Consider the following 24267-nt stretch of genomic DNA (forward strand, 5'->3'; position numbering starts at 1 on the left):
CCGGGAGTTCTTGGCATTTCGCCCGGAGCCCGACCGTGGCCCAAAGTCTGCCGATCCTCACAATACATCTCCTGCGATTACTGGTGTCCCAGAACAGATAACGGGGACGTTATCTCTCTATTGGGAAAAAGCCTGGCTCGTGGATCACCAATAATGTTTTCGGAGTCGAGTGATGGGTCGCTCTCCGGCTACCGCTCATCGGTCGGTGATTTTGGGGAGAGGAAGGACTGAAATCGGAATTGCCCGACGGGATGACCCTCATCAACAGATCCAATCCCTAGATAGGGATTCCTCGATACCACGCTGTCGGGAACGGCACAGGGCAGAGACCTTCTGGTCGAGAAGAACTTTGCAGACACTTCAAATCGAGTCGATGCATGCTCGTCTCCCGATCGACATGGAGCCCTGGATGATCGCTTCGGGGATAGCCCGGAGAGTTGCCCTTAATCATCGTCCTCGACTGTCGACCTAAGGATATATCCTCCTCGATGGAGCACTGAAAAAGAATGTCTCGAGAACGACTTCACGAGTTAGGTGTACCTCGATGACCCGACCAGACGGAAGTTTGGGTCAATGCTCCTCGGCATGTCGAGTCTCACAGATATTATTCGGCTGACGTCCGCCTGGAGCAGCGACTACGTCGACAGAAACAACCTAGAGTAGCTTGTTCGCTGTCCGACTCAGTCGAAAACTTGCGTCGACTCGGATTGTGATACCCGGCTATCGCGTCTTCGGCACACGACCCTTCCCGGGGCGGCGGAATTCAGTAGACGAGATTCCCGCTTTAAGTCTTGTCGTCGTGAGGCTCCGAGCGCTCGTGCGCCCACAGCTCGGCCGCCCTCGTGCCATTCAGTAGCATTCATGTGAGAATCACAATTGACTACCCTTTCCATCAGCAGAGGTCCGCCGTATTTGCATCGTGACCGCTTGCTTATGACTCACGGGACGCAATTATCGATTTCATGGAGTCGCCTCGATCTCCATCTTCGTCGAGCCTCTGGAGTCGAGATCGAGATTCCCTCTTCCATAGAGCACGTTGACTTTGTCTCGAAATTCTCATCCTCCGGCGCCACTCCGCCCCAATGTTATTTTCGGACAGTCTTGGAATCATGACGGGAATTCAGAGCGTGATGTTCTGCGCCGTCCAGGAGCAGAATAACTTCGCGTCGGTCGGGGGTCTCCGAGCGAGACTTCAATTTCTATGGGAGAGCCCTCGCGACGAATACCCTCCTCGATCGTTCGCTCCCGATACCAATGAGCTCAACACACTTCCTTGTTTGCATCGCTATGCGGGAATGATATATCTCCAGAGTTTTCTTTGAAACTCCATATCTCACATCGCGTCTTTCTTCGAGCCCAGCCGAGAAGCTGGACGGATGAATTTTTCGGAATAGAAAAATCGAATTTTTATGTACACTCTTTCTACACACAATCATTTGTGACCACCTTCGTCTAATGCACTCTTCAACTCGATGATTAATTGATAGATAGAGGTTGGAGAAATATGTACATGACTCGCATGGGCGAACTAGTTCGTTCGATACAGTTTCGACCGTTCGATGTTGCTGCTAATAGCTACGCTTACGATATCGGCTCCGAGGAAGAAATCCGTCGCGACGATATTTGCACAGGTTCGGAACTCCCTACGGAACCACCTCGCCACAAGGGGATTAGTCTCATCGGCCATTTTTCGCAGGCCTCCTTTATGGCCTTCGAAAATGATGTTGACCACGTTCGGCGTCAGCTCAGCCATGGCAGCATGGAAATAGTAGAGACCGTATTTCTCGGCCTCACAGACCTTCTTGTCGAAATACGTTTTGAGGCTTTTTTGGTTATTGGTGTCTGCCCACAAGTGGCGCACTCCCAAGTGCAGGGATTGGTTTACCGAGAACAGCCTGGCGTTGTAACAGATCACGATGCGTCCCTTGCCGTCGTCCATCTGCCAGATGTGTGATAGGGGTCGATCCAACGCCGAGTTGTACGGCACGACCGTTTCGCCGAGCTCTACTCGAAGGAACTCCAGGAAACGTTGATGCGAATGTTCGTTATCGAATCCATTCGGGAACCGGTGGAAATCCAGAATGACGATTTCATTCGTTGCCTAGAACAAGGGAAGCCATAAGGTCGGATAATGAAGCTTCGAATGAACGCACTGCGCATGCTGTTTTCGGTCCGCGGGAATTATCCGCTCGCCCTATCTCGTGGAGATTTGGAGATGAGAGTGATGCTCAAGTCGCGAATTGCTCACCCTGATGAAATCTTTGACTTGCTGCAGTACTTCGACTACGCTGGCGTCACCTGAAAGCACGTCGTGCGCTATTCTGTACTTCGGGTTGTCAACAGGCCCCGAAGCCGATATTCGCAGGTCCAGGCAACGGATTCCGTAGGCGAGCTGGTTGAAAATATCTTCCTCTTGAGTGTATTTGAAATCTGCCATGACACGGAGCGCTCTCGGGTTGTAGAACGAGTACATTCCAGAGTTGTGTGTACCTGGAAGAAATTTATGGGAGTGATCAAAGACTCCCGATGTAGAACCTACGCTATTCGCGAGCAAGATTTGGGAGCAACGGCGATAGGTGTAAACTAGTCCCGCGACGATATTAGCTCGCTAGATAGAAAACCTACCCGGAATCATCATCTGTCGTAGCGTGAGATGCTTGAGCGAGTGTTTATTCTTCCACATCCAGAAAGGTTGCGCCTTGAAGCAATTTTGTGCAACCATCGTTCGCTGGCGCACTCCGTTCGTGAGGTACTCGACGCGAACTAACGCAACCCAGTACTCCATGCATTCATCGTGCATATGGCTTTTATTGAAGATCACCCTGCGTGGAGGTGAATCGATTAGGGCAATACTCCGAGCATAATAATTATTCGAGATCGATCACAGGGTGAATATTAATTTCTCCGCCAGAGATGCACCTCGGGAAAATGAGATGGGTGGTGACTTGGCCGTCGGAATTAAATCCGAGATCCTTCTTGTAAACAGCGTCTTCGTCGATCCGAAACAGCCCCGCAGGTCTTCGCAGTAAATACAGTGTGTGGTTTTGCGTGGAGTCTGGTCCCACGTCTATGTTGAACCAGTTCAATTGAACTCGTCGTTCTGCGAGACCATTTCTTCCGCCTTTCAAGACTCGAGCAGATAAGGTAATGAAGACTTCCGGTTCGGGCTCTGGAAACATGTACAGATAAATCGATCAATTGGATAGGAAACGTAATTACTCGAGCCGTATGTACTTCCAATGGACATTCATTCCGCGGAGTCCAACGTGCACCAGTCGACTTCATTCCCTTGGCGGAAAGTCTCCCGGGGAACGAGAGAATGGTTCCGATCGAAGAGTCTAAAAACGAAATTCTGCTCCCTCCCGAGACTATCCTGATTGAGCGGTCGCCCCAGGCAGTCCGCGAGTGCGACCGCGGTCGACCTTTGACGTTGGCTGAGGAATTGCGGACACTCAAATAATCCCCAGACTGCTCGTAACCCATCCAATGCCGGCTCGAAGTCGATGACACTCCTCAGAGGAGGAAGCGAAGCTCTCTAAAAGCGTCCCGCGTCGTTTTTCATTCGGAATCCAAGCTCGTCCGAGTTTCGCGCAATCGAATAGAATCCACGAATATCTCGTTCCCTCGTGTCACCACCCTCCCAGTGTCCCAGAAGATTCGCGGATCCGATACTGGAACCGCTGGATCAGCGTGCGGCAGCCAACGATACGGGTCATCTACTGTGCTTTGGCACTCCTCTTTCTCCAACGGCGATCGATAGCGTTAGGTGACGTATGCGATCATCGACCGCGGACCCGTTAGAACAAACGGTCGGTGTGAGGCCGGCTTGACACTTAAGCCGGTTGGCATCGTCCGTCCCTGTGACAAAGAAGCGGCCGTCTGGAACTCCGACGTTCCAGAGCCAAGGGGTCAGTAAACTGCAAAACCGCGCTCTTCTGATCCCTTCCAACGTTTTTCTGGCTTGGAACAAGAAGAGGGAAGAGCTCGGAATGGGAGGCATACGGAAACTTTTTAACACGTTTTCCAAGAATTCCAGGCACACGGTATCTCTTCATAAGTACTTCGTTTCAGTGTCAATGCCCGGAACCGCTGTAAGGACCCGGATGACTAACAATAAGTCGACTCTCCCGTTGCGAACCCGATTTCGTCGTTCGCGGGAATCGGGTGCGCAATTATTGGCTGTCCGTTTCTCAGATACGACCTCGTCCGTAAACGAGACGCCGTAAAAAGGCTCAGCGTTCCTTGGAGGGACCCTGGAGCGACTTTTGTCCTGAAGAAACAGTTCCCCGAATCGGAGCACCACTCCCGGGAGAGGAATTTTCGAGCCCCGAGCTGGTCAGACTTATGATGAGCGCGAGGACGAGGAGAGGATTCTTCGAGATTTTGCGACGGCGGCGTTCGAATCTGCGTTAGCAGAGCGCTCTGGAAAGTCTTATTTCGATGGTGTGGCCGCAAAGCACCGCGGTCACTTTTATCAGAGCGCTTCGCGAACAAAAGACTTTCTCCGCGGCGTTCACTGTCCGTTGCGATGGAAATCAAAGTGGAATAGTGTGCCGACTTCCAGAATTCTCAGAATTTAATGCCGTTGCTCCGAGAAGAGAACACAGGGACCCGCTTACGGCGGATTGTGCCGGAAAAGATTTCGATATCTTCACCGAATGCCTCTCTCGAAGGGAAGCGAATTTTATCTTATAATGTAATCAAATCGAGATCGCTTACCCAAATTGGCCAGATTATACTCCTCCCGATAATCGAAAGGGTCGTAAGCGCGGATGAGCGGGAGCAAACTTAGAGTGGCGAGTATCCGAAAGCTCCAGATTGGCATCCTGGCAGTGTTCAAATGGGTAGGGCATACATCACAGCGCTGCAATAGAATCGAGATCTCCTACTCTCCCCAGGCTCTCTTCCTGCGAGGAATTAAGGGGAGCAGCGAACATTCCGAGAAGAATTTGAGAACATGGGTAGCAATGTGCACCAACACGGCATCCGTGAACGTCGACTGATGCTCCTTGTTCCGGAAGTCATGGGTGACCTGGTGAAATGACGCCGGGAACTCCTTGGAATAAACGCCGCACAATCACTCGGGGAACACAACACGTGCACGGAACACTCAACCACGGTCCTCTCCAGATCAGCAGAGCGTGCTAGACTCGTTTCTTCGGGACATGCGAAACAGTTTTCGCGCAGACTAATATCTGGAGACGAAGAAAAAAATATTCCTCCACCTCGAATTCTCTCGACGAGCTGGGCACTATCGCGGAAGATACACAATTTTCACTTCCAGCCGTAAAAGAGTGGAGCCCCGGGAACCTCGTGGAGCCGAAAGAGCGCCTTGCGGTCGAAACTTTCAGAGTTCCGGAAAACTCACCCGGGTGCTTGGTGTGCGTGGAACTGTTTCAATCACTATGTGTGTGATTCTGAGACTTCTTATTGTTGTAACCCTTCCCGTCGTGGAATCTCCTTCTTCTGGGAGAAGGCTGCCTACCGGCACCGTTGTGACGTAACGGTCACAAGTCTAACGCCCGCCGGGCGCGGGTGGTGTTTCCCAGAGCGTCGAACGGTGCGCTGAGGTCCGAAGTTCCAGGTGTCTCCTCACTGTTTCTGGAATCAATGCCCGCGATGAGTCAGATCACGGCGGTGACACGTGAGTATATTCCTCATCGACGTCGCTCGTGGTAATTACGGCTTATGGAAAAATTCGAGTTACGAGAGGGTCGTAACGCGAACCCGAGCAGAAATCGAATCAGAGAATCCATTCCATTACCTAACAGAAGTAGATGAGCTCTGTGTAGCGGTAGGTTCTTCTTCTATTCGTTTTTTTGCACCACTCGATGGTGCAAAATGCCAGACTCTGGCGCGAAGATGACGATGTCGGATACGTACGGCCAGATACTGGCGGAGAAATTCAGCTCGGGTGAGGATGTGACGTTTTCCAGCGTCACGAACACTACCTAAAATCGAGGGAGACTCTCGATGTCCGTCTGGAACTGTTGGATAGCCGTCACTGGCTTCCGTTTTCCGAAGACATTTCCATGAAGATTGCTGTTATGAGCGAAACGTCTCGCTGCCGCTTAGCTACGCCTTCGCCCAACCAATTAGGAGCGGAGTTACGAAGACCGAGACTTATTGAATTAATCCACTGATTGTCTCCTCGTATCCACGCTTCCGCTAGAGCTTTATACCATTACGATAATCTTCTGAGTGAACGGGACTCGTCAGGTACGGCCCCGGCAGAGCCTCGTGCCAACGTTTCACAACACTTTGGCTTCGTTGGCCGAGAGCCTCCGGTCGCGAGGGTATCGCGAGCTCTCGAAAATAGAATGCCTGCCGGATAAATTGTGAGAGGCGATGACATCCGAAAGGAGAACAACGTAAAATAGATGTTTGTCTCATGCAAACTTCCAACATTGTGGTTGCTTCTCCCAAACGCCTTTTGGGCTAAGTTTCGACCATCGCAGAAGAGCATCCGCCAAGCGAGGATGTAATACGTTCGATTGCGGCGCACACTCGTCGCTCGCTGAGCACCGCTATTTGAGCAGCTTCGAGCAATTGCTCCCTTCATTGGCAGGAGCGCCCTTCCCTCTTTGCAACGACCCAGCTGCCGAGCGAGTCCCCGGCCGGCCTCTCATCGAAATGCAGTTGGCGCTGTTATCTAAACGAAGTCAAATCAGTCTCCTTTTCAGAGCTGATCTCCTCTCGAGTGTGTTTCCGGAGCCTGGAGATGGAACTTTTTTTCCCTTCAGGATCGGTATTCAATGCGTGCGTCCGAAGAGTCCAACGATTTCTCTTGCATGTTAGCAATCTCATCTGGAGAGGAGCAATCTCCCGAGGGGAACCCGGGCGAACCCGCGAACCACGTTATTCCTCCTCCTCTTGCTCCGATATATTCTCATGATGAAGAGGAGATAGTTTTCTTGCCTTCAGCTCACGAGTTCGGCGTGTTGCATTCAGACAACGGTCACGACTCACCCCAGAGCATCAGCTACGGCTGCGTTGGTCAACATCCATTCACAACATGGTGCCGTATGGACGGACCTACTTCACACATGATTTCCGGAAAATATCGGGACAATTTCAGACGCTCAGCTCCTCACGACACTATTTCTATCGCTGAAACTTACACAGAATGAAGGTTAAAAGCTCGTGCGGCTCCGTCGATGCTGAGCTGGCACCGTACGGCTTCGGAGAGGCTACGGTGACGGCTCTTGATTAACGCATCCTCCACTTCCTCCGTCAGTGACCTGACGCTACACGGATTTGTCGGATATATCAATGCTTTCACGACTCGATACACTCAACACCGAACATGATTGCTCCCAGTCAGTAGTAACGCTGGTGCCTGTGGAGATTTCCCCCAGAATCACCGATTCCGACGCTGAAAGGAACGCAGAGGAGCTGAGAACGGACCCATGCTTTTGAAGCCATGCGTGAGACCGTGTTGCCCCGCAGTATCGGCGATTCGGCTCGCCCCAGAGAACACTGTGATGCTCGAACAAATGTCGTGAGAGATTCAGGGCTAATGTGAGGGGTAGATCCGCGGCCAACGGCCGGATTCCACAAACTCCCGCTCTGGCGGAATTCCTCGCGTGATTGCTTCGAGAACGCTTATTCCCGCCGACCTTTCCACAATTGGACTGAATTCCCAAAAGTCTGCGTGTCGTAGACTCTCCTCCGACGGAGTCGGAACCGCAAGTTTCGTGCGGCGATTTTTTCTCTGCGAAATCTCGCTCCTGGCAGCTCTCCACATTGATGGAATGCGAGATCATCGGAGGAAATTCGGTTCCCCGGAGACCTTGTCCTCAATGTTTTCATCTTTCTTCGCTTCCAAAATGATGTCATCAGGCTGTCGGTGAGGAATCCGACCTCAATGCATTCCAGCCCATTGAGCGCAGCGCTGTACGGTGCCACGGTGGTGACAACGGCGAAGACGGTCGCAGCGGCGCCACTACCGACCGAGGGTCTTGCCCTTGTGAGAGACGGCTGCTGCTCCGGCGGCTGCGGCGGCGGCGGCAGACCACGCTGTCGTGATCGTCTGGAGTCATTCATTGCGCAACGGTGACCCACATTCGGCTTATGACGGAGGCGAAAAAGACGTTTTCCATTCGGGCCATTTAGGTTCATCCTGAACAACTCGAGCGCGAGGGCCAGAGCCGCGTCCGCGAGTCAGTCCCCGAGCGAGTGCACACTACGCTTTGGCTTTTCAACCAAGTTCTACTTAAAGTTCGCTTGACCTCAAACGCGAGGGTCTGGACCATCTGTGGGGCTCTCCGTTCGTCGCTCACTCAGTTGGTGCGCTCCGTCGAGTTTCTTCGGAAGTGAAAAGAGTCCACAGCGCTGGAGTCAAGCGGGAAAGGAAGCGCTATAAAAGCTCCACGAGCAATGGAGAGCTTGGATTTATTGAGTACTGCGTTTCGTCGCGCATTCCGATGCGCCTCACTCAGTCAGTCAGTCATATGACCGGGGAGCTCGTAGCTGACTCGCGGATTCAAGTCTCGTTGTTCTGCGGCTCACAGTGACACATTCTAGCAGGACACTTGGGCTTCGCTTCCGCGCCCGAGTCGACGGCGGTTCGGCCGAAAATCCCTCCAATTATTGCTCCCGCGAGCGACAGAAACTCCGCGTTAATTCGTCGTAAGTCGAAAGGAGCTCATACGATATTCAGACTTTGGAGTTTTGAGCCAAGCAGCTTCGAGGGCGATGCGACTGACTTCTCGCTGGTGATCGGCCGGTGACGAGACCCGATAGGGACTCGCGTAATTTGCCTCACATGTTTCTCTCTCGATTTGAAATACTCGGATCACTATTGCCTTTTCTTATAGGCGAAGGGATATGCCAAGCCTGGGTCTTCGTGCGAGCGAATGAGAGGTCCGCAACAGTCAAGTTCGTCCAATAAGCGTTGAATCCAAGTCACGCGAGAAGCGTTGCCAAAAAACGAGTCGAAATCACAAAAATTAGTATAATGCCTGTGATCAACAAGGCTTCTGGAAGGCGCATCCCGTCGCTGAACGAACCGTTCCCAGTGACTACACTCCGGTCTGGCTGGAATAAGAAGTTGATCTTCCCAGCTGATCTCTCGCAATTATTCCTCTTTAAGAGACTTGTTTAGGACTTATCCTTGAAGCCACAACTCCCGCGAACTGCATTCCAAAGCCGCACATGCGTTCAGTTGCATCGATCGAGCTTCGCGATCACAGATCACAGGGGAAACCGCGGCTGGGCAGTCCTCGGCGAACTAACCGTCCGTGGATAACAGCCAACTCCGCCGTCGCTTCGAGCATGGATAATCGAGGCGCATCGCCAACATCTGGAAGAGGCTTGAGGCAATTTCGGCGAGCCCGGATTGTCAAAGCGGCCGTAACAATGATCGATGGGCTTTTGATCCTCCATGTCGCAGCGTGGTGTTTATTCACTCATTCATTATCCCATTAGCGCTGAGTGGAACAGGGTCAAGGTTGCCCCGACCAGCGCTCCGGAGCTCCAGTGTCCTCCGACGGTCGATGGTGGGTATGGATGCGTGAGCAAACGGGCTGAATTATACGGAGGGCGAGGGACAGAGTACGTCAGATCGAGAATGCGTCGCTCTTGGATTGCCATTTGAGAGAGGACGAAGTCGATGAAATCACGGTCGTCATCAGGACGCGATTGATAAGGCATAAGGGGAAAAAATAAAGAGACATCGAAAGTCCCGTGAGAGATTCCACAGAACGAACGCAAGGACGAGGTTCGACTAAAAATAGTCTCGACTCCCGTTGCTAATGGTCAAACAAAACGAGTCGTAGATCAGCTCGCCAACTGATCTTTATCCGGATCAGTGATATCCGGATGGGAGCGCACATGTCGAGTTTCCTCTGGTGGACGTTTCGCGAAAGCCTGGGCCAGTCAGCGTGCGAATCGGTGCTCGACTGCAGCTGCAGTCATCGCGGTTCGACCGGAGCGGGCCAGCTCTCAATGTGAGTCGGAGACGCAAGCAGGAAGTGGAACAGTGTTTCAACGGGAACGCCCCGTTGAACAGAGCATCAGGGAGCAGGGAGTCTGCCTGAAACGACGGACACAGCAATATGAGGCTACATAAAAACAACTTAATGTGCTGTGAACGGAAGTCGGTCCTCTCGTCGGTCGCTCGGTTTGCCGGTCTCCCGATGCGCCTCGACTGCGCTGCGACTTCAATCATCGAGCGTAAAAGGGAGACCTCGCCTGAGGCGACCCGGCGACGCGCGGAGTCGCTGAGCTGGTCAAGCTCCCGCTCACCTCCAGTGTCCGCCCGTGGACAGTTTACCGTGCGAACGGATTCCTTGAGCATTTCTCCGAGCTCGAGTACCCAATTACTGTCCTGGGAGCTCAAGACCCATGTCGTTGCCGCGTGGGAACATGCCGAGGACACTGCCTAGACAGAAATCTCATAGCTCGGCGACACTTCTCGAATAGGAGTCTTGAACGAGACAGATATAAAAATAGAATTCCGAAGGACACTTTTGATATGTCGATCAATATTTGCAACGACGCATCCGGAAGCCCCTTCCATCACATATTCTCGCGTTTGACATTCGATTTCGTTGACTGCTCCCCAAGTAGGGCTTTTGTGAGCGCTTGAAGTGCCTGGAGACACTTGACAATCTCGGCTCGTCCCGCAGTCTCCAATTTTCTTGCGACCTTGGCCATGCCGGGGGCGTGTGACATATTAGCAGCTAGCGGCTTGGTTTGAGAATCCGTTCAACCGGCTGAAGGAGAGGAACAGAAAGCAGCAAAAAGAGCGATGCTCCAAGAAGCGCTCCCCTTTGGAGTGGCCCAGGTGCGGCACCAGCTCGAATTTCAACTCTGCTTCGACGCCTCCGATTTCGCGAAGTTTTCATGCTCGCTTCTCGATCTGCAAGAATTCTCTTGACCTCAACCGCGAGCCGAAATCTCTTGGGATCATCGAGAATCCATCGAATAGGGAGTGATGGCCTTCGAGCTCATCGATCGCTCAGCCAGCAAAATCTCGAACACTTCCGACAGAAAAATCATGACGACAGTGAACATACTCATTCATGCGAAATATCCATTTTGCATGGAAGTCCGAGTTCTGGTGATCAAGCGCTACAGGAGGAATAATGCGACGAGCGTCTATCCGAACTCTCCGTAGCCCTATCTTGTTCCCGCTACAGACTCCAACCGAATAGACACAAAGTACCTACACCTACAACAGGGCAGGAAGAAATCGCGACCCGGGGGAATTTGTTTTTCATCGAATTTTTTTTCAGCCTTGAAAGCGCTTTTTATCCTGGATCAAGAACCCGATCCGAGGAACACGAGGTTAAGAATGCCCCTTCCAGTATATGATTCGGACCAGCCTCCTAGGCTAGAATGGGGAAAACTAGAGTTGGAAGTCGAACTTCCCGCTCCTCCCCGCGACCCCTAGGGAGGGAGAACATCGGCGTTTGTGGAGTTCTCGCTGATGACGCAAGTCAAGTCTTCGGAACAATGGTACGGAAGCAAAACCAAAATAGCCGCGAAAGGGCTTCCAGGTTACGCCCGTCTGCGTAGTTTCGGACCCCTGGCCTTCCGGAACTCGCACGGGTCTCTGCTCCTGCACGGCAAGGAAATTTCAACGTTTGAAAGCCCGCTTAGAGGAATTGAGTTCCGAGAGGAACGACATCTCCAATGACTTTTTCTACGTTGACAACATCGCCGCTCGGAGAACAGATTCCGCGTCGTTCGGATTCGGGGCTGTGACGTTTGGGTCTCGGGAAGAATACGACGACGATCGATTCCCATTCGATTCGGGTTGAATCAATTCATTCATGGCTTCTGCAACGAGAAAGTTGCTTGCGAGAATGTCTGCATCTAGTACGAGCTTTGCTGAATGCGTCGAGAAGCAGCCCGCGGAGTCTCTCTGTCGGCTCTCGAGCCTCGCAAAAATGCCGAATCCCTGCGTCCCCGTAAGCACCTGCATAGATTCGATTTTCTCTCTTGCCTTCCCTAGTTCTTCCGAAAGGTCATCGTAATATTCGCAGAGCTCGTTCCTGCCACCGTCCACGTGGGATGGATATCAGAACGGGGCGCCGGAGCACATTACGCGTTCTCCCACGGAGCAGGTCGGCAAGTACACGTTACGTTCCCTGAGTCGAACAACAGGTGCCATACGCAGTCACGAGTCCCAAGCTATTTGACAGCGGCTGCCTGATAGAATAAGAAATGGTTAGTTCCTCTCGAGGTGATCCCGCGACAAAACATTTCTCCGTCACGTCAGCGTGTGCGTGGGAGATTTCCATGAAAGGCGGACAAAAACTCCGGGACGAATAAAAGTGCGACGAGGACCGCAAGGGAAATTGGAGCTTAATTTCGTTAGCCCTCGGTGGACGACACGTCGCCGACCTGGAAACGTTCCACGCAGGTCAGAAATGCTCGAGCGGTATACCCCGAGGTGAGGCCACTGCAGTCAGCATGCGCGGTCACGCTTTCCTCTACGGCTCGCGGGGAGGGAATCCCGGTAGGATACGTTTTCGTGTTGACTTTCTCACAGGGTCCACATTTGAATGCAAAAACCCGCCTACGCATACGCAGGAAGCCGGCGAGGCATCCGAAGGGAACGCACTTTATGAAGCAGCTCGACTCTCGGAACACGAAAATTATCTCTCTGCTCGATCCTCGGTCCTCCGCCGCCACCACCACCGAGAGAGAATATCAGCATCGGAAATGAAGACAGATACGCTCAGTGTTTTCTTCCAGGCCTCCCTGGGTTGCTCTAATTCGGAATTCGATGATTTCTGAAGCGTCGGCCGGTAGTCGGTGGAACGTGGGCGACATCATCGCTCCAGAATAACAAGCCAAGTCCCTGAAGGTTGCGCTGGCTGCGAACCAGGTTAGGAGGACGGCCGCGAATCCCTCGAGACAGGAGGGCCCGCGGCGAGGAGAGAGCAGGAGGGATTCCCACCTGGGCAACCGGGTTCGCGACGCATTTCACAAAGGAGGGTCTCTGGCGTCCAGTTCGGGATCTCCCGGAACTGCCAGCGTCGATTGCCCTCCCGGACACCATCTTGGTCCGGGGGGGGCGTACGCGGGGGCTCTGAGGGGGCTTCAGCCCCTCACCAGATGACGCGCTCGAGATGCAATCATTTAGGAGTAAGACGCCGTATTGGACCTCAGCCCCATCCGAAAATCCGATCCAGCGCCCCGCTTCTCCGGGAAATCCTACGTACGCCACTGCGCTCGTTCTATCCACACGTGGGGAAACTCCATGATTTGAGCTCTTCATCACAGAAATTCCTCTATGACACAATGCGCTGAAATGAATGGCGTGAATTTTGCCTCTCCCACTCCCAGCCCCGAGCGGAGGCCCGCAAAGCTCATGCGGACGAATGCCACCGGGGACGACGAATTCTCAGTCAACGAGCTGAGGAGGGACAATAAGAGATACGGGGAGGGAAGACTCCCGTGAGCCCTTCCAACACACAAAAAACACATTCTGACATCCCCGACCTTCCAACGTCACTGTACACAAACGAGGTGTAAGTCTCGCGGGACGTTCTCCCCTCTACGAGTGGGCCCCTCCGCAGGTGCCGTACTCTACTCGCAATCGGTCCGAGAGACATTAAGGCACACGTTGATTACATCCTTGTTCTGTATCCAACGAATGACGTACCATACTGAGGCTCGCTGAGTAAACTCGGCAGTCCTAGAGATCTCGGGAAAAAATCATCATCCCTCGTTCTTTTTTTCGCTGTGTAATCAGCCCGAGTCTGACGGCTCTGACTCTATTGAATGAATTCCGCGGAAAAAGACGCCCTCGCGAGATCTGCCCTGGATGTCGACCGACGTCACAATGAGATGAGGCGAAGTCGCACCGCACACGAAAACAACGGCAAAAAGAGCAACGAGAGTCGTAGAAGAAAGCAGCGAATGAGAGAGTGAATAAGAGGGTGACAATCACTAATTCGTGAACGTAGATGTGGAAATTCGCTTTCGGTCCGACCAGTCACTTTCGCATTCCCGGAAATATATGCAGCATATAAAGTACGTACGCTTCCTACCACCGGGGAAATCGAGGGCATCGCCATGTCTGTCTAAGAAAGAATTCCGATGAAGTTGATCAGACATCCGACAGCTCTGTGGATCAACAAAATCGCAAACCAATTCCGCGCGCAGGCTCAGATAAGAGGACACGCGGGTCTGGCCGAATCGCTCCATAACGCGGCACTTTGCGGATAAACAATTTCGTCTGGTAGAGCAGCTCAGGATTCCCTGACTGAGGTTAACGTAAAGCAAACAGCTTATATCGTACGATGAACGCACATAGGCCGGGAGCACACGTCAGAGCTTACAATTCGGGTCACACTAATCTCATATTGTAATCGGCCCTCGGACGACGCAAGTGCCTCCGACCGTTTGGTTCTTGTATGAGTGTACGCAGCGTGCCTGAGCTGCTTGAATCCCTCGCTACAACAACAATCATTCGGACGATAGGACAAAACCCGATTCATTCGATTCCCTCAAACAGGGGGCACAGATCAATGTGTCGAATGTCGTGCACACAAATGTTTCTCGGGAGCGCGATTCCATATACTGTTGGTGTCTTATTCGCAGGCCTCAAGGTCCTACGTCGAATGATTTACGTACACGATTTCCCGTAAGTATCCAAAAACGTGCGATACAGCGTAGGCCCGGTGCGGACGAAAGTGGAGAGAGGGAAAGGGAAATTGCGTTTGCAGTCTTTGTTCGGAAACAGCGGGGGAAATGGCCGACCCATTTTTCATTCTATCCCTTTCCGAAGGAGTCAGAGAGCCTCCGGGCGCGAGCCTGTCCGTAACCTGCACTTGTCCCTGTCACGGAACCGGACTGTTCATTCGACATTTTGAATCGTTTAGGTTTAGGTAGTTCATATAGAAAGCCGCCGGAAGAGCCACGTACTGGAAATGCAGATCGGAACGAATGGTTTAAATAGATGAACGATGAATGTCGGTCACGCCGGTCTCATTCGTTCTGCAGGAGCGGGGAGCGGCGCTCCGAACCCAGAGCTCTGTCTCTGAGCAATTCCGCGGAGATTCTGGGGTCTGCAGCTCCTGAGGAGAGTGGATGCGACCGCTTGCTGTAGATCGGTCATTTTTCCTTGGAGATGATGCGTCTTTATCATACCCTCAACGCTCTTCGAGCAAGGCTTCTGCTGCGCGACGGAACAGTCGAAAAGAAAGATAGCACAAAGCTGTAAGAGTGTGACAGATTAAACGAACCTTATGAGCTTTGTGCGTCTGTCCTTTGCTCTCACCGCCCGTCCATCCGTCTGTCCAATGGTCCTTCTGTTTGTCTGTCCGTTTTTTTCTCTCGAGATAAAAATAGAGCTCCCCAATATCAAGCGAACGGAGTTGCCGCTGCGACTGTTGACGGCAGCCTCCTCTCCACCTCGGAGAGCGATACGACTCCGGCAGCAGCGGAGACGACAATGCGTCGGGAGAAGCAGGAGCTCGGCCCGGCGGATACGACATACGGAGTGTCCGCATCGGAGCTTATGGACTTCCTGGAAGTCTTTATCTGTCTGACCATCGATACGCGTTGTGTCCAGTTCCCGAACTTCCATGTCACGATTATGGTCGGAGCGGCGAACTTGAGCTGCCTAGATATAAAAGCATCAACTCAAGACCGACTGGGTCGTGCAGCCAAAGCATGCAAAGCAGGGACAGGCTTCACAATGCAGGCTCGAGAATGGAGATGGATCGCTTGCAAACTATTTGAAAAGAGGGAAAAGCGGGCAGGAAATGCTCGGAGAGATCTGAGTGAGGAGAATCAGGGTTCTGTGATACCCTCGAACGAATCGATGTAGAGCTGATCGTTGACCAGAGAATCGTCGATCGGGGAAGATGGGAGGAATATTCCATCGCTCTTCATGGGATGGGTAAGTCATTCGGGAATGCATATTCAGACGTCCATTGGCGATGTATTCGATGGGACAGTGCTCAGCATCCCCAGCCGAGAGGGAGCCCTCAAGGCGGAACTTTAGAGAACGAGAAACTCGAGGAACTTCACGACGATAAATCGGATCTTTCACCCGCCTCGTGCTCCCAGCAGTGCGACGCGCTGCGATGATCAATTTCATTGAGCGTCGTTTGCTTCTTCTGGACGTTAATCGATACAGAAACATGTAGCTAGGAATCCTGCGCGCACCCGCTCGGAGAAGACCGGGAAGTCGGAATTCCAGATGGATCCAAGTTATCCTCCCACTGATCCATCTGAAAAGGGGAACCAGAATGAGGAATTTTCCGAGGCACCGATTGACATATTATGCAAACGTGAGCCGAAACTCCGGAACTCGCGGAGCTCCGCTCTTGTCCCGGGGCTCGGTATGTCAGTTTCTAGTGAGGAAGCTTGAGAGTGTAGCAGAGAGGCTTTTCCGGAACGCAAGCCCGTCCCTGGTCCTATAAACACATGTATCGGGATCCGGAACGAAGCCAGGCCAGCGCACATCAAGCCAAACATCGAGTCGGTTGACAATCTAACATCAGACGTGGTCCAGTGACTCGGTCGGCTTGAGGAGCCCGTCGACGTGGGAACAGACTGCCAAGTCGCTGCTATATGTCGTGTGTCCATCAGGCAACCGACCAACAAACCGACCACATACAAATACTCGTTCGGGCGATTTTCTGCTCGCTACGAATAATATGAACATATCCGACTAACGTACTCCCGTCCTCTCTCCCGCGTATATGGATTTCTGTCCGCCTCACCGCATGCTAATATGAAGTTGGTCAGTCCTTCAGGACTCACGTTTGACCTAGTTTCACTGTCAAGGTCAACAGCGCCGTTCGGAGGCCCCAAGGAACTTTGGAAGAATCGGACGAGCGCTCCGCAAGCCTTCGTGCTGATGACATAAGATGACACGTATGAGCTCAAACGCATCGTGAGCCCATAATAGACGGTTCCGCCTTGAGGTTCCCAAGGTCGACATCGGAAAAGTAAGAGGAGGAAGCTGATACTCTTCCGGATCATTAGGTCTTCTTTTGGGGAGAAGTCCAAGTCGACGCCGCGCCGCAACCGACGTGAAAGCCCTCTCCTGTCGTTGCGGGTCGAAATTCCAACGTGGGCAGCCAGCGACGATTGGGGAAAGAACAGGGGGGAGCCTGACAACATGAATGCCGAGGAGCGAGCGCGGAGAAGATTCTTCCGGTATAGGAAAGATAGAATTCTGACCAGGCGTCGTAATCGGAGATTTTCCCCTGAAGCGTTCCCGAGCCCAGTCGCAGATACCGGGGACGACAAAACGCGCAGGAGCAGAGCGGTACTCCGAAAAAATTCGCGGGACTGATCGTCGTGTCGCCTCTTAATATGTAGCTCTCTCTTTGCGCCTAGAATTTTCCAAACACGAATCACATGCGTGCTGATATTGCGAGGCGCGGATGAGGAACGCTTGAAGTCCTTTGGACTAAGTCTTACCCCTGGCGCCGATTTCGCATCGTGCGTGAAGAAATCCCTCCGCAGAAGTCACAGCTGAGAGCTCTCGAATGACCTCATCGAAATTTCTCGATCATGATCGGTCTGTTGCTGAGCATATTTATATCCGGAGCAGATGCTTTTTTGCCTTATCTATCCGTCTGCGGCGAGAAGCGAGCGCACCTCTGCTTCCAGGAGAGATTATCCGGCAATCCCGCCGGGTCGTTAAGTTGTACGTCGATGCTTCCCGGTTCCGCATGGGAGGGGGGCATAAAAATAAAGGCAGCTCGTCGAGAACGAGTCCTATACGCTTTTGGATTCTATAAAAATAATTTTCATCCATTATTCGTTGCCTTAAGCTTTTCCATCGTTCCCGCATTGAGGTCCCTCTCCAGCTCCGGGTCCGAGCAGACACGCGATCATGGTTCGGTAGGATCGCCCCGGGTAAAAGCGAATAATATCCGGACTCTCTGTTTCGGGGCGCTACGCGATCTAGAGCTCCGAAAACTCCGTTGAGATGCATAGATACCGAGAGTCGTTGAGAACTTCCAAGGAATTCGCTCTACTTGACGGAACGACCGCAGCGAGCCTGCCTCGCTGCCACGGAAGCGCTCTGAGTGTCACCTTGAGCTTGGAATAATCCTAGGCTCGACTGAAGCGCGAGAGAGCTTCGGATACGGCATGCGCCACACGAGCGTGTTTTCGGCTCGAGTCAATGACAATTAAGACGTAGCTCGCAGTTTCCCGAGTTGCGAGCCAGCTTACCTCTTTCCTATTCCCTCGCAGTTTGCAATCAGAACCTTCGCGCTCGGATAAGGGAATGCGTTGCGGGCCAGCCACGGTAAACACGCTTGTACATATAAAGCACTTCGGAGAACAGAGAGTCGGAACTCAGCATGGCCCCGGTATGTTTCTCGGGGAAAAGCACACCCGACTCCACGATGAGAGTAAGCCTGGCTCTCGATTTCTTCTCCTCACCGAATAAGCCTAGAGCCTTGTCTTAGACCAAGCGAGAATTTACAGCTAGGAATATTCACGAGCTCGGGTCTACGACACGGGAGCATGAGCTCATGTTGGCGGAGGGTCCGCTTCTCTCCGGTATGCCTCCCACGAGTCGAAGTCCAGGCATCAGTGGGGATAATCATGAGAAAACATCCTTGTTATCATCGTCTTATAGTAACATCTCATGATTTTTTCAATTAGATAATTCCTCGACTCAATCCATCCGGGGAAATTCACTCTCGAGCTCGGCGGGAACAAAGCCATCGTCGTCGAGCGGGGGTCCTAATCACGTACTCACGAGGCGTTGCAGAAATTCTAATCTGTGAGGGCTTCTTCGGCCCTGCAGTATTGAAATATTGGGAATCGCTGCGATTATCTAGGGACTCAGCGGGAGCTTAGCCCCGCAAACGTTCCGGGGGTTCGGCTCGCTATTCTTTGAGAAAAGGCCGCTCTTAGGTCAGAGACAGGAGAATTATTTTTCATGGACGGCCCTCGGATCGCACTGCGAGCGAATTCACGTTCCTCGGACCAAGGCCTCTGAGTCCAGTCTCTCCCACTTTGATCGAGCCTCCCACGCGCAATTTGACTCGGGTAATTCTATTCTTAGCAGGTAAATCTAAGCACCGTCCTTCAGACCGCGGCCAGAATTTGAGACGAGTCTTGGGGGATGGATTCATCAACTGCCCGAGATGCTCTCGGAGCTTCCTTTATTGTGAATAATGATCTCCTCTCGACGCATCGTGTATTATTCCATGAGGCAAAAGCCTTTCTTTACACCGACGACATTTTCAGAGAATCTTCGTAATCTCCTTTCACCATGGATTGGGCTTTCAACGCCTTCAAAAGGACAGGGAGCTGATAGATCTCAGAAACCTTTCGCAGTAAAAGATACATCGCCTGATGGACCTCCCAGCTGTTGTCATGGGCTGAGCTAAGCTCAACTGAGAGCTCTCCGTTCAAGCGGTGGCCTTCACCGAGGTCCACTTCTCTCTCGAGATCGACCTTGTTCCCGACCAGCAGGACAGGTTTTCTCGGATACATGAGCTTGAGACGCTGGCAAGTTCCGGTGGCTTCCTCGAAGTCCGCCTTCGCGGTGAGGGAGTAAACGACTATGAAAGCATCAGATGATTTCTCGAACTTGGCTCCATTCTGGAAGAGAAAAATACATAAGGTTCGGAGATCTCAAGCTCGCCGACATGTGTGGGTGAGTCATCCTTCATGTCATGGTGATCCGTCGAGTCGACGGAAGAGGATCTCGAATCAATTGCCCGCGAAGCACCTCCATCGATGCAGGAATCAAGAATCCTACGACTGATCTGCCGCTGTAGCCCGGTCATGAATGCATTGAGGCAAGGAGGCGAAATCATGCAAAGAACTCACATTAGGATGCCCCAAGTCCACTATTTCGAGATCGAAGAGAACGTGATCAAGGCAAACACAGTGATTGTATATGTTGTCGTAAGGGGTGGTGTTCGATGCTTTTTCATCGTTCTTCAAAGATATCCGAGCGAGATATCGGTACACGAAGGCTGGAAATACAGGTCAACTCGATATCTCTCGATAAAATTTCAGTACCTCGAAATCTATGCACTTGAGGAGGGCCTCGTAGGGAGCAGATCCGACGATTCCAAGCGAAAATATCGAGTCTTTCGAGACATACCAGCGCTCGCCGCCTGTTTACGCTGAATGCGCCGGCGATGATGCCGTCAAGAAAACGGCATTGTTGATTCAGAAATCAAAGAGCACAGCTCAAGAGTCGCGAGAGATTCCCTGTAACCTGCGCGGCATCACTGACCTATATTTCGCGCTACGTTGGCAGCCTTAGCTTAACTGACGTACTCCTTCTCCTCCGCTCCGCTCCCTCGAGCTACACCATACAATCATCGGACACGAATTTTGCTTACAGTGTCCGGATGCAGTCTGAGGGATATTTCCCTCTTTTGAATCTTTTCAAGATTTTGTTAACTTCACCCGCTGTGGTTCCTCTAGTATGAAGCATTGCCAGAAGCTACGGAGACCCGTCATAGAAAGGAACTCACATGTTTTGCCAGAGTTTTTCGACCCCAGAACCGTAATCCGGACCTTCTGCTTATACTCTGACGCCGGCATGCTTTCGGTCGAGTCCAACGGAATTTCCGGGTGAGAATACTCAACGTGTTCTAGTCAGTCTTGGAGCTCTGTCTGCGTCAGGAGCGTTGCGATCAGTCTAGAGTCTAGACTCCTCAATCACAGCCACCGGAGATTCACTGAGATTCCCTGCACGGAGAGGCGACCAGGTTTATTCTTGAAGAAATCAGTTCCCCGTCATTTCCTCGGCCTGCGTCGCGAGTTTTTTGTGTGCTCTGACCGCTCCAGAGTAATCGCATCTAGAATGCCGCCTTACAACACACATACACACACGCACACTGATCCCGCGCCGGCAAGTATGAGGCGATCGAGAGCGACTGCTGTAGCCCCGAAAAGTACCCTCGCTTCCCAGTCCATAGCCAAGAGAATCCACTCGAAAGCGGAGGGTTGTGGGAGGAGTGTGACAAGCGAATCGCTACGCGCACCATACCAGTCAGCTATGAAAGCTCTTGACGCTACCGTTGGGTTGTTGGGCCACCCGCTGACATACACCCCAGTGAAAACACTCGGAGAAAGCGCGGGCTCTCAATGCGCGCTGATCGGCGTCAATAAACTCGCACGAGAATCAGAGATTGATTGACCGATCGACAGATTCATTGAATGAAAGACTGCATCCGCGGAAGGATTCTACCGGTGGTGACCGCTACCACCACCTTCGATACAAGCAGATAACCATTGGAAGTGCATGGTAGATTACTTGGAGGCCTGGCGCTCGCCGTCATAACATAATCGATCCTCCGTAGATATCTGACGCGCCAGCGTTGGATCGCTCTGCTCGCCCGCCCCTTTCTAAACAAAGTTCAAAGTTGCCTCATGATTCAAATGTTGGCATTAGATTATTCCCTATCGCTTGCTCTCCCGTCACTGCCCCGCGCCAGAATGGTTTCCGTCGACTCGTGTTCGAGGTCGAATGGAAAATGCCAGAAATTGACCTGGTTAATAACCAAGCCTTGAACTCCGGGTATATCGACTCGTGCACACTCGGCTACTCCCCCTGGAACTCTCGCAGCCCGTATGTTATGACTGCTCGCTTGTTTCGTATTCTTGAGCCCCAAGGATCCGCGGAACGAATGAAGTGTGAACCATGCTCGAGGTGGGGAAGATTCCCTATCCCAACTGAATGCAGAACGTTGCCTAGTGGCGTCTATTTCAGCTTTGATTGGTCGCTCAGAGGTGCTCCCGGGGTAAGCTTCTGGAGTCGCCGAATTCTTCTGCTGTGTTGGAGAATCTCCGGTAGATAATTTGGGGAATGATCACCAGACGATTCCGAATTTGGTCCAATAAGAAGTGTCTCATGCAGGATATCGGACTCCTGGGTTTGAGCCAGTGCTTCGCTACTCGAAATTTGCGAGCTTCGACAGCAAGCGACCCGTCGGAGTCTTGGATGGTACTGATCTCGCCAGGTTCGATATCAGCAAAGCTAATCGATCAATAATTATTCCAATGCAGTGCATACTCTTCCTGCCACCTGTGGCTCGCACCTCTGATGCTGCTCCCATTATACGGTCTGGCCTCGAGGGAACACCAAAGTCGAATGAAGGACAATCGCATCACCTGGAGAGAGCTTTGAGGCCGATGGATCCCTCGGGCCGCCAGAAATTGCGGGGATCGTCACGATGTAGAACAATATATTGGGAGACCCCGCGAGGGATCGGAAATTCGCGGGGGTCATTGAATTTCCTGCAACAATGGCACCACCGATTGGACGAAGTTACTCACGTGAATGGCTTGACGCCGTCCAGTCCTCGCGAGTCCTTTCTACTCTTTTTCACGACGAAATTCAGGAGCACCATCAAACTCGGCCCATCGAGACGAACCCGTGGCTCTGATATCTGGGAAGGAGGAGGAACATTCCGGAATGTCTACAAGAGATGATCCAATTCAAATTCCGTATCGAGTTACAGCTGCCGCAGGTCCCGGCCGAATATTCGGAAGCAGATGAGGCGGGGAGCGATCAGATTTCTCCAGATACCAGAATATCGGACATAGAGGAGATACAACGATCGAATGAGGGAAAGTTTTCTCTGGGGGCTTAAGAGAGCCCAGCGTCTATGCGTTGATCTGGTTCAGGAATCGTCAGATTGAGCTCATAGAATGACATCAAGCGAACATTTCTGAAACAGGCAGGATTCCCTACATTGTCCTCCGCCGGGATATCCAGCTGACGTTCCGCCTAAGCGTTGTGTCCTTTTTCGGTGGGCGATATGGTGTACGATTCATGAAGATTATCGCATGAAGACCATCTCCTCAAGGGAATCGTCATATCATTTCAACCTTCGAAGTTAGGCGAGAGGGCCGAATGAATGGATTGGTTGTCGAAGGACCGGCTTCACCATGCTACCAAGGAGCGACCGATATATGATGCTGATTATATGGCCGATAGGTCGGAGCATACTCTTCACATACGGTTTCGCCCTCACACACACCACTTCACACCACTTCGAGAATCGATATTGTGCGAGAGGTTGCTTCGTGGCTTGAGTTCGTGGCTTGAGTTCGGGGCTTTAATTCGTGGCTTGGTATCACTGATATCATGATCGTAATCATACCTAAAGCTCGATATCTCGTAGTCTATCGATGCTCGCTCAGTTCCAACACAATCGTCCACGTGGGAAGTTGAGGCCTTGTTCCGATCCATTGGAATGCCCAGACTGTCAGAACGCTCACCTCACAGCTGAAGCAACGCCCCGCCGAGGTCTTGATTGACAGAGAATCTTTGGTCAAATTCAAGTCGTCTCCATCTACGCCGACCATTCAGCGTTGTCTCGCTCACTAGAGCACTTGAGGGGACTCGAGCATGCCCTTTCGGAGAACAAATCTTCCCGTGCATCGATTCTCCTTCGCGGAATTTTTCCTCGTTACCGACTCATGGCAATTTCCTTTCCCCCGACTCGTCATCAAGCGGAATTTTCTGTTCTTATCGTTTGCGAGAATCTAATTTCGATCGGAAATGATGAGAAAGTCGTCGGTGCGAGTCTCAGCATCGAGTGACCGAGTACTCAGCCCTATCCTATGTTCCGTGAGCGAGAGAAATTCGTCGGGAGGCTCGGAGCTTCCGTCGCACCTCGTTCCTCTCCATCCCGGTAAGGCCCTCTCGAATCAATGAAGTCTGACTGAATCCACCGAAAAATGAGAACCAAAGGCCTCACGAGAACGAAAGCGTTTTCTTGAATTAAGGTGAGTCAGGCCCCAGCTGTCGATCACGGACTTGGGTCTGGATGATGAATCCTCCGAGGTACAAAAAAGTGAACCTTTCGATGACATCGGCTTCTCTCGAAGTCAAATAGTTTCGAAAACTCTGTGATTTTTCGAATCGCACGTCGCTTTCTGTAATCGTTGCTTCGTCATGACTTTCATGCTCGAAGCCTTATTTCCTCTCGGCCTCACCGTTTCCATCCTGCTCTGGGCCCGGAACCGTGAAAAGTCCAAGATTCCTTGAGCCGCAGATGATTTCAAGGAGGTCCTCTGCTCCCACTCCTATCACACGAATAAGCGGAGGGAGCTGGGACAACAAAAAGCCCGGGCACTCCTTTCCTGGAAGGAATCTTGTCTCGAGGCTGCTGGTGGGCAACCGGTGTGAAACGAATTTTAGAACTCCGAATTGATTAGAGGAAAATCGGATGCATGCGACTACTCCTTCCGATTATTATTTATCTTTATTCATTACGAGCACTTCTGCGAGAGATCGTCGCCGCTCCTTGATAGTGTGTATCACGATGAGATTAGATTCCAGGGGGGGGG

At 52.0% G+C, this 24267-nt stretch overlaps 2 protein-coding genes across 2 annotated transcripts; both read right to left on the reverse strand.

Annotated features, from left to right (window-relative positions):
- Window positions 1-1528: 1528 nt before the first annotated feature.
- LOC108864165 (PI-PLC X domain-containing protein 3-like) lies at window positions 1529-4825 on the reverse strand. The gene is made up of 5 exons (XM_018639228.1): window positions 4720-4825; window positions 2920-3169; window positions 2626-2822; window positions 2249-2490; window positions 1529-2101 (listed from the first exon to the last, which is right to left on the reverse strand). Exons 1-5 carry the CDS (start codon window positions 4823-4825, stop codon window positions 1529-1531), a joined length of 1368 nt encoding a protein of 455 aa, XP_018494744.1.
- Window positions 4826-19071: 14246 nt separating this feature from the next.
- LOC100905383 (ras-like protein family member 12) lies at window positions 19072-20508 on the reverse strand. Its single transcript, XM_003742585.1, has 3 exons — window positions 20439-20508; window positions 19780-19928; window positions 19072-19548 (listed from the first exon to the last, which is right to left on the reverse strand). Exons 1-3 carry the CDS (start codon window positions 20506-20508, stop codon window positions 19171-19173), a joined length of 597 nt encoding a protein of 198 aa, XP_003742633.1. The 3' UTR covers window positions 19072-19170.
- Between the last annotated feature and the right edge of the window lie 3759 nt (window positions 20509-24267).

This window comes from Galendromus occidentalis, unplaced genomic scaffold, assembly GCF_000255335.2.
Source record: "Galendromus occidentalis unplaced genomic scaffold, Mocc_1.1 scf7180000077427, whole genome shotgun sequence".
Taxonomy (NCBI): domain Eukaryota; kingdom Metazoa; phylum Arthropoda; class Arachnida; order Mesostigmata; family Phytoseiidae; genus Galendromus; species Galendromus occidentalis.

Coding starts and splice junctions, on each gene's coding strand:
- LOC108864165 (XM_018639228.1), bottom strand. CDS start 4,825: ATGCCAATCTGGAGCTTTCGGATACTCGCCACTCTAAGTTTGCTCCCG. Junction 3,170..4,719: donor GTATAATCTGGCCAATTTGG/GTAAGCGATCTC, acceptor ACATGTTTCCAG/AGCCCGAACCGGAAGTCTTC. Junction 2,823..2,919: donor ACCCATCTCATTTTCCCGAG/GTGCATCTCTGG, acceptor ACCTCCACGCAG/GGTGATCTTCAATAAAAGCC.
- LOC100905383 (XM_003742585.1), bottom strand. CDS start 20,508: ATGCCGGCGTCAGAGTATAAGCAGAAGGTCCGGATTACGGTTCTGGGG. Junction 19,929..20,438: donor GAAAAACTCTGGCAAAACAT/GTGAGTTCCTTT, acceptor CTGTATTTCCAG/CCTTCGTGTACCGATATCTC. Junction 19,549..19,779: donor TGGACTTGGGGCATCCTAAT/GTGAGTTCTTTG, acceptor TTTCTCTTCCAG/AATGGAGCCAAGTTCGAGAA.